The sequence below is a fragment of the Lycorma delicatula genome, chromosome 1 (genome assembly GCF_047948215.1).
Source record: "Lycorma delicatula isolate Av1 chromosome 1, ASM4794821v1, whole genome shotgun sequence".
NCBI lineage: Eukaryota > Metazoa > Arthropoda > Insecta > Hemiptera > Fulgoridae > Lycorma > Lycorma delicatula.
In genome coordinates this window covers 23,895,606-23,914,212 of record NC_134455.1, presented here as the reverse complement: position 1 = coordinate 23,914,212, position 18,607 = coordinate 23,895,606, and the positions used below count along the sequence as shown (strand labels likewise).

The 18,607-nt window shown below is 27.9% G+C and overlaps 1 protein-coding gene across 1 annotated transcript in view; it reads right to left on the bottom strand.

The window, feature by feature from the left end:
• Positions 1-223: 223 nt before the first annotated feature.
• TfAP-2 (transcription factor AP-2) overlaps positions 224-18,607 on the bottom strand; it is a 179,484-nt gene continuing 161,100 nt past the window's right edge. The window contains exons 7-10 of the mRNA XM_075354579.1: positions 14,599-14,743; positions 5,872-6,043; positions 1,593-1,829; positions 224-312 (exon numbers count right to left, since the gene is read on the bottom strand). Of these exons, the coding sequence (XP_075210694.1) occupies positions 1,680-1,829; positions 5,872-6,043; positions 14,599-14,743 (467 nt within the window). The 3' untranslated portion in view covers positions 224-312; positions 1,593-1,679. The remainder of the gene's footprint in view (positions 313-1,592; positions 1,830-5,871; positions 6,044-14,598; positions 14,744-18,607) is intronic.

Sequence of the window (18,607 nt, the reverse complement as noted above, 5' to 3'; positions counted from 1 at the left end):
AATATGAACCAATATTTTTTCTAATAATTAAATAATATTAATTAACAAAAATAAAATACATATTTAAAATTAGCTACATAAATTTTGTAACATAAGTATTAAATGTAAAATAATAGAATAATATATATATATATACTAAATTTATTTAATTATAATAAATTGAAAGTTTAATTATTACTATATAATATTAATATAATACAATAATATTAACAAAGTCCAAATTGCAGTACAGTATCCACAATTTAATGTGAAAATCAAATCTAAAATGTACATCTTCTTCATATAACAGAGAAGTATAATAGAATCAGGTAGCTGAAAAAAAGAAACATGATATTTTAAATTAATTATTTAATTTTTTTTAGAATTTTTAGTTTTCTTAATTTATATTAAATTCTAATTTAGAATTACGAGTACAAAACATTCTTACAATACTCCGTTTATTGAATAGATTTAATAAACGATCATAGATAACTGAACTAGTACAACGATAAAATACATACAGAAAAAGTGCACTCTAATAAATATTTTACACCATATAGATACAATACTAAAAGTTTTAAATCCAAAATAAGTTTAAACTTCCTTTCATCATTAACAGGAATCCTGAGAGCACTCCGTAAGTATCAACAAAGTCATATTTAATTAATTTTATGACAGTTTTGAATATTAACACTAATTATTAAACCAACTATTCAGTTTATTATTGAGTTGATAATTTTATGAGTTTGCTTATTTCTAGACACAAAGTCAGTCTTTCAATTACATAACCATTGGCAAATAAAATCTGAACATTCTTTTCTTTTTCATGTTAATTCTTATGGGTTAGAAGTAATAAATTTTGGAAAGTTTATTTTTATTTAACATGTGGGTAGTTTTGTCATAGTATTAGCTTTTCATTTCAAACTGATATTGATTACAGTGTCATTGATTTAATAATAATGGTTAGTATTATAGTAAACTATCATGTTATGGTAACAACATTACGAATCATATACTGAAAACAATCTACAAAGTGAATCACCATCTTGTGCTAAATTATGGGAGAAGTAACTTAATCAGAATAAGTGAATAATTTATTTTACTGATAGGTATCGCTCACTATTTACTGTGATTAATGCAGATAGGAGACTGTCCTAAGAATAAGATCTTGTTTAAATTTTTCTCTTACCTGGCCTCTTCTTAGTGTATGATTCTTATTATCATATTGCAATCGTGAATTATTCTAAATTTATACTTATTTCTACTGAAATAATAAGAAATTAGATATTTGTATTGAAGAAATACACTGATCATGATTGCTATTTTAAGTAAATAATGAAAGGTATATTTTTATTGATAACATTATTCATTATACATCGACATATTAAAATAAAGCAAATTTTGTGTAATAACTCCTACAACAATCACATGCACCCACTGTAACACTACCATAAATAAATTAAAAAATTTATCTTATAATTTCTGTCAGTAGGGCGCTGAGTATAAAGTAGATCATAATAATTTAGTGATTAATTTTTTTGAGAAGTTATTAAGGAAATAAAAAAATAAAAAATAATAATTTTTGTAGAAAATTAAACTAAATTATTGCTGACCTGTCAGTTGTACGGCCAAGAATGTCTTATGGCTGTTATAGGTGTTGTATCGTGGCCATGATGAGATTGGCCACGTTTGAGCCATCCTCACTTTTTTAGTTCACTTCCAAGGTCCTTGGGCTTAGAGTCTTGTAATCCAGGAGCTGAACCTCCACCACCTTGGGAAGAACTAACTGATAGATTGTTTCCTGAGGGATACATTTTGTCAAGGTGTTTAAGAGATTCCGAAAGGAAATTCTGTAAAAAAAAAAAATGTTAACTTTTTAACTGAAATAATAACAAATATTGACAGTACATATTTCTTTGAGTTTGTATTCTGGGAAATATAAAATGCTCAAAATATAAAAAAATGACTAAATATTAACAATAATAACTTAGATATGACATGTGGAAATAGCTTCAAAATTAATATTTTAGTTTACATAGAAAAACAGTGTATGTATAAAATAGTTCCACGCATAATCTTGTACAAACAAATTCAAATTCATTTTGATGATTCAAATCTGCCATATGCAAATAGTAGTTTTGAATCAAACAATAATTTATTTTCTTAAAATACAGAAATGGAAAGATGACCTTCCTGACATTTTGTGCAGTATGAAAGCTTTAGTAACAATGTATCTCTAATGAAAAAAAATATAAGTTTTTAATAAATAATACTTTCATTTTTTCTAAATTAATATATGTTATTGTGAAATCATGTACTTTTGATAAGTATATTACTAATTTAGTTTTAACCTCGTATCTTAATCTGATCAAAATTTAACAAATACATCCTTCTACTCAATTAATTAATTTGATGTTCTTGATAAAGTTTGTAATTACAATCATTTCATCAGTGTAACTGTAAAATCTAAATATGTGAATTCCTACTTTCAATTCAAAATGAAAGGAAGTAATGGAATAGAATGGATATGCAAAGATCCTAAAGAGAGTCTTAAAAAAGACATAATTTAGTTTGTTTCTGATAAGCTGAAAAAACTTTTAAATAATGAATCTATTATTCTCTTATTTATGTTTTACCATTATTTAAAATTAGAGCCTTCAATTTTTATTAAGCTTTTTTATCTCTTTACTAACTTCAATACAATAATTATACAGCCTTTCCAAAGTCCAACTTTTCCCTGATTAACATATATTCTTAATATTTTAATAGTCGTAAAAATTACTACATTCATCTAGATAATGTTAAATGGTAAAAATATTTTTAAACAAAGGAAGTTTAAAAACAGTTAACTATAAAATAAAAGCTATGAATGTAATGTGCTTGGACTAAGCAAAATTTACAAACGCACTAAATTTCACCAAAAATACTGTATTAAACAAATAAGCAGATCACTGATCAAAATATACCATTCAATTTCATTCTAAACAAGCCTTCCTAATCATTTCAAGAGAGGTGCTACTAAGAGCAGTACTGCTTGATTTGCTTTAATGAAGAAATTAAATAATAAAAAGATTTATGAAAAGCTTATTTCCATTATTTAGATAACAAGTCGTTATTAAAACATTTTAATATCAATATTTATTGTAAGTACCAATAATTACTATGATTATTCCATTCCAAACAGTATACAGTAAAATATGAATCGGAAAACAGATTTGGAAATGTTAATTTAAAACTGCATTCAGTTTTTAATTCAGTAAAATGTTATTTGATTTACCTATAAAAAAAACTGATTTCCCACTTTTTAAAAATGATGCATAAATTTGTAAATAGGTTAACTGGCTTACAGGAGAACATTTTACAATAAAAGGTGTTACCCTAGCTGTTATATTAAGCTTATCCTGTAGAAGTATGGTGTAGTAGGACTGCGGGTAAGATGATCAATTCCTTTTCATTTCAAAAGTATATACAATCACTGTTAAAAAGCTGCCTTTAATGTTTCGATCTGGGGCATACTCCCTTACAATACATGGATCTCTTATGTCATCTAGTGAAGCTTCAATATATCCTGAGGGTTGCTAACATGCAACTGATTATCACGTCATTTACATGATTATCATTTTACATGGTTATATAAGTTATGAAACCCTGTTTCTTATGTTTAAACTAGTATACAAACTTGGAGTTGTTTTGTGTGATATCATTTAGTGGAAATTGGAAAACTTTTTAAATTCTTGAATCACAGACTTTTCTCTGAGTTTTAATGTATTTGCTGTTCCTTTTCATTTTTTTATGAACTCTTTACATTCTCTCCATATATATTGTCAATGTTATTTTGCTTTTATTTTTTGGTTAATGATTAATTGACCACATAGCCTGAAAGCTTTTGTATGAGGTTATTTGTAAATTTTGTAGCATATGAAAAATATTATGACTTATTGAGTATTTGAACCAACACCTTCAAAAATATGAATGACTAAAAAGTAGTATCCTGCTGGGCACCAGGAGGTCAGCAGAATGGAAAATTTAATATTATTAAAAACATGAATTTTATAATAATTTTATTTTTATTTATGACTATGTATATCGTATGTAATATGTTTTTTCAGAGGAATGAAATTTTACATCAATTTAGCATTAAAAGTTTTTTTGGTTACGCGTGTGTTCTTTTACAATTCCCATGTTCTTTACTTCAGTACAGTGATTGCAATATACTGAGCATTTCTTCTTCATTACTTATAACGCATTTGAAGATCGTATTATTTTTATGTATTATGTTTTGAAAATCTGTTTTGTTATTTATGTTCTTTGAAGTGTTTTTCAGAATTTTATTAAAGGTTTTTATAGTTTGAATCAGTGTGGCATTCTACTACTTGTGTCTCTCAGGTGATAAACCTGTCTGGTTGTTCAACAAAAAAAGATTGGAGTTGGTAGGATGAAATAAACACATAAAAATCAATAGAATTTAATTAATGCTAAATTTAACATGGAAATGTAAATATCAGAACAAAATGAAATAAGAAACCACCATTTATTGCAGAAAACATGTGATATCAATATGTATGTATAGGGTATGCACCCAATAAAGTGAGAATAAACATTTATTGTATAATAAATATAATTTTCTTTCTACAAGTTTCTGGGCAAACTTATAGAATTGTTTGTAAATATATCTTTATTACAACAAAGTGTTTTCAGGAAAGAAAACTGTAGCTGGCCTCTGTGGCGTGAGAGGTAGCATGTTGGCCTTTCACACGAAGGTCCTGGGTTCGAATCCCGGACAGGCATGGCATTTTTTATACACGCTACAAAACATTCATCTCATCCTCTGTGGAATGAATTGATTGACTCTGGACACGGAGGTAAAAAACAAACCAAAAACAAAAAAAAGAAAAGAAAACTGTATAATATTGCACTAACCTCATGGCAGTGTTAGGATTTCTACCATTCATCTGTAAGGTTTAAAGTTTGATAAAATTCCAAAAGGCATAATATGTTTTTTACACGCAACAATACTTTCAAATTGAACTCCATTTCACAAACTTATAGTTTGAAGTTATGATAAATGGATCTTTCAAAAATTGTTTTTCTTAAAAAAGAAGTCTACAGCAATGAAGTCTAACCAGTCTCTGTATCAATTAAATTTACTAGTATTTATACAAGACTTCCTCCATGTTCATTTCTAAATTGATGACAACAGTCTTAAAAATAACCTTAAATTAATATCATAAATGCTCAGCCCTTTTAATCCCAAGAATTAGAATTGGATTCTAGATAAAGGTAACAGTTTTTTAATATATATATAGAAACAAATCAAATCACCTACATATATAGTACTCAAAGAATATAAATATAGAATACATTTAAACTAAAATAATCTATAAATGAAGCCATTAATTGATGATAATCCATCATATTAAAAAGAAATTGAAAACAAAATATGTTTTTTGAATTTCATAAAATTTATTTAAAAAAGACAGCTGTTTTGGCACATTTACTCAGACGTTAAGATTTATTAAATCATAAATTTAACTGATTTATTAAATGACAATCAAATTTACATTTTTTCATATTTTTACAGTCATTTTGGGTAATTATACAACATTTTAAACTTATGAGTAATATACTTCATTTGACATGCTCCAACAATCATTGTTATTTTTTTTTTTTGCTTTAGAGAAAATGAATTGTTATCCATCATTATTTATTCTTTAAATTGAATTTAAAAATCATCAGAGTTGTATCTTATTACCTGCTTCACAAAAACTGGCATAGTTTTTCTGAAGTTATGAATGTACATGAATCTTCACCTGTAATTGGTAAATAAAATACACCGCACTTACATAAAATCTAAAAAAAAAACTTTACTTCTATTATATGAAATATATTAACCTGTATTGCTGTAAGTGCTGCCACAATAGCAGGACTACCAAACCCGTGCGATATCAGTGAGAAATGGGTCAAATGTCTCTGAATACTGGGATCCAATATATGTTGGGGCCTTGTATTGCACAATGGAGATCTGTCTTGATTAAGTAAATCCATTAATTCTTTTGTCACTTGCCTAAAATAAAAATGAAAAAAAAAAATTATTATCAGTCTAGTAAAAATCTGGTGTACACAGACAAAATTTGAATTAATTATTTATAGTTTGCCAAGTTTTTTGTACAAATATAATAATTAAGATTATTATATTATTTACCTTGAATCGATAAAACTAAAAACAGATATCTTGAAAGAAAAAATATTAACTAAAAACAAGAAATTTTTCTATTTAATAATTTTAATTTCTTGATAACTTTAACATAAAATCATTCCAAAACATTATTTTAGGAATATAATTTGACATCGGTTATTGTAAATCATCATTGTTTTTTTTCGATCTAACGAAGTTTAAGAGTGAGCGATTAAGGTAAAAAAGAAAAAAAGGCTTTGTTAAATTTAACCTGAATATTCGTATGGATATTACATACACTCGTATATATATATATATATATCACACGATTATTTTGAGAAAACACTCGACGAATCTTTACCAAGTTTTCATCAAACTAATTTATACACATTTAATAACATAATTTAGTAGTAACAAATTTCACAATTAAAGGAAAACTAATGAACTAAAATAAATATAAAAAAGCATTTTTTCAGCTAAAACTGCTAAACTACTTTACATCTAAAATATTATTTGCTTACTGATCTATTGATTGGAGGTGATGATTGCCGTTGATGATTACAAAGTAGTAGAAATCGTTTTGTAGCTGGTAACTTTTGAGTAATTTTCACCGCTGATTATGAGGGAAAAAATGATCGTTATTAGCAAATTTTTTTCTTTGAATGGTGTTACCTAGAACTAATGGTAGTTGGCAATCGAGTTGTAACATTTTACTTACGATTTAAATATACTGAACTGAAATTATTTATTTAAAAAAAAAATTGCTCTTTTCTTTTAAATTCATCAGTTGAAGTATGATTTTTACTTTAACCGATGAAAATTTTTTTTTTCATGTAGAAAAAAAATTCACTTCATTTTTTTTACAAGAAAAGACTCAAAGAAGCAATTAATTTTTAGTGTTACACGCAATTATAGAGCCGAAGGTGAACATCAAAAGAATCTACGTAATTGTTAGAAGTCAAGTAGCACCTTTGGCTCACATCTACCGTTATCACGATCAATCGTAAACTTAGGTGAGTAAAAATATTATTTTATAGCAGTAATACATATTGTATATGTATATATGTATGTGTGTGTGGGTATTATTGGTTTTTCATTGTATTTCCCGATCTTTTCGAAAGAAAATTTAAAATAATCTATTTAACTTTTTTTCAGAAATGTCGAACACTTTACATGTAATTTTTTTAAAAATTTCATTGAATCCTTTTTTTTACTGCCATATGGGTATGTTACCGAACATTGATTTTTTGTACATGTTACTGTACTGTTTCATATGAATTCATGACACCGGATATATGTTGTTCTTTACTACTTCTTGCATTCGGTTTGTGCTACATCAATATTTTCCTTTTCCCATTACTATAAACAATAATAATTATCTATACCAGCACGTTAAACTACAGTAGGTGTTCTTACCATAAATTTTACCTCACGGGTGGAGTGTTTATAATCTATCATGTGATCGTGAGCCAGTTAACCTATAAAACACAGCTTCGGATGGGTTGAACGGATAGTAGTGAAGCCGGTGTTAACTGTACGTAGTGCAGTCGGAACGTCGTTAATACAGGAGGCAGAGGTAGAGGGCTACTGGTTATCACGATTTTAATTCTAGCTGGACCGCCAGCTCGTCCACCCTGCAATTATACCAATCTAGAAGGCAGTGGCAGCAACCTGCCTCTGCCCCAGTAGCCGCCACTACCGACCTCTTCAGTTCTTTGCCTTTTTCTTTTTGCTTGCCCATCGCCTTCGTTAAGGGCAAGAGTCTATCATCGTGTCACGTTCTTCACTTATTATGAATTCCTTTATTTTGGAAGTAAAAATAAGAGAGGTAAAACTAATCTTTTCAATGAGATTAGTTTTTGTGTAATTTTAATTTTCTATTTTCTTTTTTTCGTAAATGTAAATGTTTAATACTGCCGCACACTTTATATCTATTACTACAAAAAAAAATAAAAACAAATACATTTGAAATATAATTTATGTTTAACTTATAACTTTCATTTTCCTGTTCGTAACCGAGAATCAAACCCGGAACTGCCTGTACCAACGAGAGACGGTCAATTATAATGTTAAAAATATGTAACTAACTCCAAAATATATTTTTCTTAAATTTTATTTATTACTAATATGTATAAACAAAATATAACATATGAATACTGAATTGTAAATAGTTTATATATGCTATATTATTGCTATATAAATATTGCTATATTACTATAAATATTGCTATATAAATATATAAATATTGCTATATTACTTTTAATTTATTAATTAACTAGCCGGACAACCCCGGCTAATCAAGACTCCTGTTGTGTTCGTTAATCCCATGGTTATTAGAATAATTCTTTTATATAACAATTAAAGCCTGATAAATTCTCTTTCCTCCAACGTTTCCTACGTTCATGATGTAGAAATTTCGATACGCTCCTGCTGTAGACAAAGCTACAGTTCGAGTCTAGGCGTAGCGCTCCCGCTCAGACTCTAACCAGAACCACACGCACTTCAGCTGTTTCAGATTTCTCATTCTTTTAGCAGTCTTTGAATAATAAGAAACTTATTTCTCTTTCTTGAAGGCATACTTTTTTTAACTTTTGGCAAATCCAAAATTGAAAACCAAAATAAGTATAAAACCCATAAATCTCGCTAAATGTGCTAATTTAAGGTAATTACAATAATAATAAAATATTAAAATATTTTACATATATTCATTAGAGAAAATATAGTAATCATTTTACATAATTTCTATTACCGCAGAAATACAATGAAGTAAAAGGATTAATTGTTTTATGTAATCTTTAATATTTTAACTTCCATTAGAAATTTGGTGATAATTCTAATTGTAGATAATGACCAAGCCTCTAAGGCATAAATCTGCAAAATTTTATTAAAATCTGTCCAGTAATTTTTGAATGATGCGCGAACAGGGACGAAAATACATAGTGATCATTTTATTTTATGTGTAGTTAGATAATAATTATATTAATATTCGTACATAATGTTTTTAACGTTTCATAAATAAACAAATAAATAATAAATTGAAGTTAAGTAAAATTTAATTAATTATGCATTAATAAAAAAAAAAAAACAAATAAAGTATTCTTTGAATAAGAATTAGTATTAAAAGTTATATAATTGGTTATCCAGTAACCCTGTAAATTGCTATTTAGCTTCTTTTTTTTTTTTTTACATTTAGTTAACAAGTTGACTGTCACAAGACAATGAATGATGTCTCACTTAGTTTTATCCAATATTACTATAAGACGTCATTAGATATCTCAATTTCACAATCCAACAGTGCTGTGAGACATCAGTTCATGTCTCAGTGTAGTGTTATTGTTAAGTTGCAAATTTTTTCTTCTTTATATATTTTTTATACGTATTGCTATATATTGTTTTAAGGATAAAAGAATCATAGTTTTTGGTTGTGTACTTAGCGCAGCAGTATAATTTTTTTAGTTATTATGCAAAGCAATTTTTTTACATTATTAACCCTTACGGCCTCAAGCCTATTTTGTAAGTACTAGTTAAAATCCTCAAGCACGTTTTTCAGAAAAAGTAGATGTTTGGTAGAAATGCCACAGAAATAACAATATACACGATAAAATTTAGAAAAAAATTGTAATTACTCAGTAAACTATGTGGATTGTGGCGCTGCGATCCAAAATGCTGTGACATCCTTGATTAATTATTTAAAACATAAAATTCAACTTTTTTTCATTTAAAAAAATACTGAATTCTTCTTTATTTGAAAAAAAATCCTTGCTATTTATATCTAATCTATCACTTTTTCTAAAAACTAAAATTATTTGTGAACAAAATAAAAAAGATTTCACTTAAAAATTCATATTATTTAGAGTTATTGAAATTTTTGTTACCATTTTTTTGTAACATTTTTGCTTTGAAATTTCAAAATAATTCTAAAATGGTGCGCTGAAAACATTTTACCAAACCAAGGGGTTGCCTGTGATGATACTGTACTCCATTAACTCTTAAGAGTAGGTTTTCAAACTATCCTCATATTCAGTATGCAAGCTGTAAAACCTTTCATTTCAGAAATGGTAATATTTTTCCATGTTCGGTATGGTTCAAACAGCCTATCTCTATTTGCATTTAAATATTGATCGGCTGATATATTGGTTTCTTTCACCATCAGTTCAAATAAATTAAGTGTAAATAATAAATAAAAATAAATTATAGGTGTGGAAACTGGATTAGGCATATGTTTTGGGCCGGGGAGTTCCAAAAATTGATGTGGAAGAGGACATTATCTTCCGGTTCAATGATGTTTCTGTATGTCTCATCTTCTTCTGAATCCCCATCACTATCGCTTGTGATTAATTCATCATCTTCTTCAGCCCCACTGTCACTAGATAATTCGAAATCGCTATCAGTATCATCAACAAAAAAGTTATTAATTTCTGCATCAGTAAGACGTCTACTAGGCCCGGACATTGTAGAAAAAAAAACACCGAACTAACGAATAAATCTGATCACGGTAACTAAAACTACAACTAACACTATAATTTAAATTCTAATTTCATAAAATAATAATATAATACCTATAAAAAATCCCTTATAAACGCACGGAGTAACCAAAACATAACCATGAATGCACGGAACAAACTTCTGTTTACATTAGAGATTATCGGAATTTTGAAATCGATTATTCTCTAAAATACGTATCGTTAAATAAAAACAACCTACATTATCGATATCTACGAATTGCAAGCTTTAAGAAAAGATACTAAATGAGCGATCTAACAGTAACGTAAAGAAATATATGAACATAAAAACTACATACCGATATATCGTACGGGTGAGACTTTTAGCACAAGCACTCATGTACGATATATCGTTACTTTGAGGCATTAAGGGTTACGAAACAAATTGCAACTGTTTCCTCTTTATTTTTTTAGTGTTTATTTTTTACGGCTGTTTTGTAAAGTTAAGTTGGCACCAGAGAAAAAAAATAAATGTTTGTGTTTATTTCTTTACAGTTGTGTTATTTATGGTTATGTTCATTATATAAAAAGTATATTTTACTGTAAAAGTTCAAAATTTTCCTAAAAAAAAAAAGAAAAGGTAAAAAACAGGGTTTATTAGAAGGAAATATAAATTTAATACTTTTTGGTAATTCTCGTTATAATGATCATACCGTTTTGATAAAAATGTGAATATGTATTTTAACAAGGGCAACAGTGTTTGTCTCATCTTTAGTTGGTGGGAGACATAAATTGATGTCTAAACACTTATTTTTTTTATAAAATTTTAATTTATGCAAACTAATCAAAACTTTTATCAATAATTTTTTCTTTCAAATCAAAGTAAATAAAAACAGAATAAAAAAATTGTAGCAATTGTCTATTAACTTTATCAGTGTAGCGGTTCTGACAGTGTTTAGTATATTGATATGGCAGTCAACCCGTCAAAATTACTCAAATTATTTAGCTATTAATAATAAGATTGTGATTTTTTCGTGTATTACAAATTTGTAGCCAACGTATTTAAAGGTATTTTTAACGAGTAATATTAAAAAATAAATTTCATTTACTTCAAATAATCATCAAGAAAATGTATTTGAAAATTTAAGTTAGAGAACATAGTTAATCTTTTTTTTTTCTTTGTTTAATACTTCTGAGAATAATCAGTTATGAAAATTTACTGTAGAGTATGACATACTCGTATATACCGTACTATCAGATGGATTCATTAAACTTAAATATTTACAATTGTTTTGTTATGATGAAGACTATCTTAATTTTTTTTTTTTTTAAATTAGACAATGTAGTTAACAATTGCCTAACAAAACAAGTAAATGTTTTCTTGGAATAGTTATCCTTACTCTTCTCTCACCATGGTGACAATTTGTAAGAAATAAAGTGACCAACACAACGAAATCTAATTAGGCCTGATAACAGACATTGTTTTGATGTTCATCTCTATACGAAGTAAATGTGCATCTACATTTGCATCTTTATCATACGATATATGTTCTTCTACTTGATAAACCGTTCATTTATCGGTAAAAACAGATAAGAATGTACGAGTATACACCACAAGATAGATAGTATAATCACAAGATGGTACGGTTACTTGATTCCGGTACAAATATCTTAACTTGTGTTAGAGCATTTAACTCGCAAAACAAGGTACTTATTTCTACAAAACAAAATTCTCATTGTACATTAATATGGTAGAATTAATAGTAGAAGGAAGATTAAAGAAAAACAAACCAACATACTTGGCGTTTATAGACCTAGAAAAGGCATTCGATAACGTAGACTGGAATAAAATGTTCAGAATTTAAAAAAAAATAGGGTTCAAATACAGAGATAGAAGAACAATTGCTAACATGTACAGGAACCAAACAGCAACAGTAACAATTGAAGAACATAAGAAATAAGCCGTAATAAGAAAGGGAGTCAGACAAGGATGTTCCCTATCTCTGTTACTTTTTAATCTTTACATGGAACTGGCGGTTGATGATGTTAAGGAACAATTTAGATTTGGCGTAACGGTACAAGGTGAAAAGATAAAGATGCTACGATTTGCTGATGATATAGTAATTCTAGCCGAGAGTAAAAAGGATTTAGAAGAAACAATGAACGGCATAGATGAAGTCCTACGCAAGAACTATCGCATGAAAATAAACAAGAACAAAACAAAAGTAATGAAATGTAGTAGAAATAACAAAAGATGGACCACTGAATGTGAAAATAGGAGGAGAAAAGATTATGGAGGTAGAAGAATTTTGTTATTTGGGAAGTAGAATTACAAAAGATGGACGAAGCAGGAGCGATATAAAATGCCGAATAGCACAAGGTAAACGAGCCTTCAGTAAGAAATATAATTTTTTTACATCAAAAATTAATTTAAATGTCAGAAAAAGATTTTTGAAAGTGTATGTTTGGAGTGTCGCTTTATATGAAAGTGAAATTTGGACAATCGAAGTATCTGAGAAGAAAAGATTAGAAGCTTTTGAAATGCGGTGCTATAGGAGAATGCTAAAAATCAGATGGGTGGATAAAGTGACAAATGAAGAGGTATTGCGGCAAATAGATGAAGAAAGAAACATTTGGAATATATATTTAAAAGAAGAGACAGACTTATAGGCCACATACTAAGGCATCCTGGAATAGTCGCTTTAATATTGGAAGGACAGCTAGAAGGGAAAAATTGTGTAGGCAGGCCACGTTTGGAATATGTAAAACAAATTGTTAGGGATGTGGGATGTAGAGGGTATACTGAAATGAAACGACTAGCACTAGATAGGGAATCTTGGAGAGCTGCATCAAACCAGTCAAATGACTGAAGACAGAAAAAAAAAATTAATATGGTGTCAAAAATCGTTAATCTATATTTATATCATTAATAATTACAATAATAATTATGATTCTTTTTGTATAAAAAAGAAAAACTTTATACAATTACTAATTTTACTTTCTCAACGAATATAGCTAGAACAGCTACATTAAAGAGGAAACTAGGGTGAACATGTCAAAAATGGAGTATCGGATTTTTTTGGAAATCTTTACAAAAAATTTATGGTCCAACTAATTCATCTAGCCAAAAAAAAACCAAAAATAAACATATGCACGTATGTGCGTAATTATGCACGTATAAGTAGGGTAGGTATGTGTGTCACACTGTTTTTGACCATATCTCAGGATTGACCAAACCAATTTTCTTCAAATTTGGCTCAAATATTTCTACATATGAAGCATTAATCATATTAATTTTTTTTCAAAATTCCTTTAGTTGAAAGGGGGATATTAAGAAAAAAAAACAATACGATCTTCTTCAGAGCTATTTTAGAAGAAACTTTTTTAAAACAAATTTTTTCCTAAAATGCTTATACAAATAAACAAAAAAAAAACGTGTTTAAAAAAATCGACACCGAACTCTTGAAACTGAAATATATGTTTTTTGTTCTGTTTTTATCTTCCTTCGGTTTAAATATGCTTCAAACGTTTTTATTTAAAGTTTATACTTCACACATAAAGCTCTCAAAAAATGCCTAGAATTTTTTTTTAATTAAGGATGAAATGCAGAAAAGTTTCTTGAAAATTTTATTTTAGTCTTTACTGAAGGGGAGTTAGATTTAGAGCAAACTTTACTTACGCAAATTTCTTAATCTTAACCTACATGAGTATTTTTCGAAAAATGTTTCTTAAAATTTATTCCCGACCTCAAAAAAATATGTATTTTTAATTTTTATTACTTATGCCGTGAAAGTCATGCAATACTTTGCCAACGTCTTATTTTTATTCGAATAGTAGAATAATGAAAATATTGTTAATAATACAGCACAAATATAAACGATTAAAAATGGAACTAATTTATTGTTTTACTAAACATACTTCTAATATACATCCTACATGTATTAAATAAATAATAATATTTTTATTGAGTAAAAAATTAATGTATTTTTAACTGAAACTTACTTTGTAGCATGAATTAATTCCTTTCTTCTATATGATTCTGTTGGATCGGATGTGTGTTGCCGACTAAGGTATTCTGCTACTTGTCTTGCTGGAAATTCAGTTTCGCAGACATATCCGAAATCTCTCGCCAGGTGTATTGCTTCACCTAAAACACATTCCAGAATAATTAGAATAAAACACCAACCTTTTGTGTAGCATAACTGCAATAATTAAAGGAAATGTACTCTTAAAAGGTCTAGGTGTATTAGAATAATTAGTTTTTAGGAATTCTTTTTTTTTGAGAAAAAAACCCTTAAAATAAATTATTTTATATAAACTGCAAATAACCTCTTTTTGAGATGTTTCTGCATTATATCTCGTGTATCCGTGTATGGGTATCATAAATAATATGTATATAAATCGTTTTAAATTCATTAAAATCTGTTCCATCTTTATTTGAAATTAATAAAATATAAATATGTTGTTATATTTCATTACCTTTTTTTATCAACCTTCTTACATTTCAAACACTAGGTATTTCTTAAATTATTTAATTTTATAAAATAAAAAATCAGATGTGGACACTACATGACTACCTTGTATGCCTATTACATATACACTTTTTTCTGCACTTCATTTAAACTTATTTCATTTGAAAGTGAGATGCGATCCTCCAATTCTTTAATAAAGTCGACAGTTACACAATTGCTGAAATATTAGTTTTATTAACATCAAATATTTATAAAATTATTAAATCAGTATTATTACTGATTTTCTGATTGACAAAAGATTCAGATTTCTGGTGTGTCGTATAAATAAGAGTTAATAATAAACTATTCCGTTTAGTGAACTCCTGAACACTGGTACAAATGTTAATTTCGACCTTACGGTGCAAATATTAAGTTTTTATTATTTGATAATTTGTGAATAATCAAACATGAAAAGAAACAATCATACGTGAAAAAGAAATATAACATGAAGAAATATATCTCGAAAAAATGACAAGAAGATGAATATGAAGAGGAAGAAAATGTTAAGAACAGGGGAAGAACAAAAAAAAATTAAGATAGCATGTTAAATATAAGGAGGAAGAAAAATATTAAAACCAAAGAAAGAAGATAATGTTGCAAACAAAGAAAGAATAAAAACATTAAGAGAGGATGATAAATATGAAGAGGAACAAAATGTTAAAACCAAAGAAAGAACAAAAAGATTAAGTGAAGATGATAAATACAAAGAGGAAGAAAACGATAAGACCGAAGAAAGAATAAAAAGATTACGACAGGATGATGAATATAAAGAGAGAGAAAATTTGAAAACTAGAGAACGTGTACATAAATTAAGATCAGAAAAATTATATCAAACCAAAGAGCGATTAAATAATTGGCAACAAAAAAGAAATAAACGAAATCATGATCAACTCCGACTTGGGAGAATACTGTCCGAAAATATCAGAAGAGTAATGAACTAAAAGTTAAGAATTATTTGCAATTTATTAAAGATTGGGAATGTATGCCTCAGTGTATATGTACTTCTCCTGAGGGCTATTTTTTCAGTCACTCTGTAGTTAACTTTAATGTAGATAAAATTAAACAGAAATTCCAGAATAACTAAATAAAATTAAACTAGAAAATCAAAAAATAATACGAGTCTAAATTATAATTTTCAACTAATATTAAATAATCAGATGTTTCACCAAATCCTAACCTAATACCAAACCAAATCCAAACCTATTAAATTACATACACACATTTTTACAAGTACACAGAATTTTATTTCACTAATAACTTCTGATTTTTTTCTTATATTTTTTTTGTTGTTGTTATTACTGAATTACTTATTGTAAAACGTTTTTACTATCACGGGTTAATAATTATTCATAAATCAATATATTTAAATTAAATAAAAGTTAAAAAAAACGGAGATGAAGTATAATTCAAACCGATGTGCCTTCCCCTTACAAGATCCAATATTTCATTAATTAAAAATTGATTTGGCTGGAACAAATGAAAATAAGTACTACCTATGATATATCGTTGAAATCTCTCAATGATTACTGTAGTTAAGAAAAAGTCCAAAATAAAAAAAAAAATTGGATTTTTGCCTTTTTTGGACACTTTTGGTTCATTCGAGTTCAATCAAAAAGGGAGGTGCACATCTAGATGTTACTACAGTCCTAAATCCAAAATTTCAACATCCTACAGCTAATCATTTCTGAGTTATGCGAGATACATACGTAATACGTATGTATCATATACATATGTACGTACAGAAGTCACGCCGAAACTTGACTAGTTTCGGCGTGATCTTGAATGGTTTCAGGGATAGTCAAAATGGATATTTCCGTTGAAATCTGAAAACCGTATTTTTTCGCGATTACACTTCCTTTACTTCGTACAAGGAAGTAAAAACTCGTGCATTTAAATACATTTGTCAACTAATTAATGGTCCAAAATTTAAATCATTTTATAATAATTATGTCAGTAGTTAGGAAATTTTGATTAGGCCAAATGTAACCGATTTTTTACCTTGTTTAATAAAATTTTCAATTTTTCACGTTTGATTTTTAAATAGAAATTTTTCCACTTATCATTACGTTTATTACTTTTGTACAGTATTTAAGTAAATTGAATAAGCTATTTTTCATCCTAATCTCTTAAAACATAAAATATTTGAAATTCACTTCTGTTTGAACCTATTTTAAACGTTTAAACTATTTGGAAAATGAATTAAAGTAACGATGTACCAAACACAAAAAAAACCACTTTGTTCAATTAAAGTAGATTTCTTAATTCTTAAATGCGACTAAACTATTAAACTGATGTTTCTAGTTTCAAACTTTGCGTGTTTTTTAAAATTAACTTTTAATTAACGTTTCACAGTTAATTTTCACTTCCTTGGAAAAAGTGGAAGTTCAGAGTCTTTACAACCTCATTAAATATTTTGCACTCTTTGATGTCGAGGAATACTGTAAAACTGAGACTTCCGATTAGAAGTCTCAGTTTTTATTTTTTTTACCGAATAAAAAAAAACAGTTTTCACAGTCAGTTCACCCACATACAGTACTCCATAACGCGACATCAACTCGCCAAATTATCCAGAAAATTATGTGTACGTCCACTGTTTGAACATAGTATTTTGTTGAAATTAGCAAACGTATTGGATGCCTCGCCCACAGTCACAGAACTGTTGAAATATTCTCATTTTCTTGCAGCGTTTACTGGTTTGTTAAAGTCATTATTTGACTTTTGTGTTCATCATTCACTTGTTTTTATACTCCCTTACACAAAACATTTAAAAAACATTATTTTTTAAGATGACCGTATAAATAGGTTCTATCAAATTTTTTTCAGAAATTCAGTTGATATTTTGGTAGTTTGTTACACAAAATTTTCTCAACTTTCCGAACAGGTTCATCAGCCGTGGATTAAGTAATATACATTTCCCTTTTTAAAGAAATTTTTTTCTGAATTTTCAACATTCATCTCTCACGGTTTTATCACTTATAACATTATTATAAATATGACACAATTTTAGATAAGCAATTTTGCAGCAGTGTAAGTCATGCCAGTCACTTTATAATTGGCGGTATTTACAGTGACAGATTTTATGCTTTCAAGGGCGGTGTTTTACCAGCACTGAAAATAATGAACAACGATGGACGTGTATCGAATCTGAATATTGGGGGTTGTTACTATACATTTGATGATTTGTTATTGCTACCGGTTTATTTCAACGGGCGATGGGAAGAAAATTTTGGATTAGCTCTCGGATATGCACTCTTTTAAATTACTCTTTCTTATGTTTGAATTAGTAAAACATTATGTGTATTAAGTACGATAACACGTAATGTTTGCAGGTGATCTGAAAAATCACAATTTAATCCTAAAAATATCATAGTCACCCTCAAGAATAATAAGCATTCCATTCGTTGCTTATTAGGGAAAATGAGATGTGAAGTGATTTTCCTTTGCCTTCTTCACTGAGACAACATCGCTTATCGCTTATTTTGAACCGGATGTTTATGTTT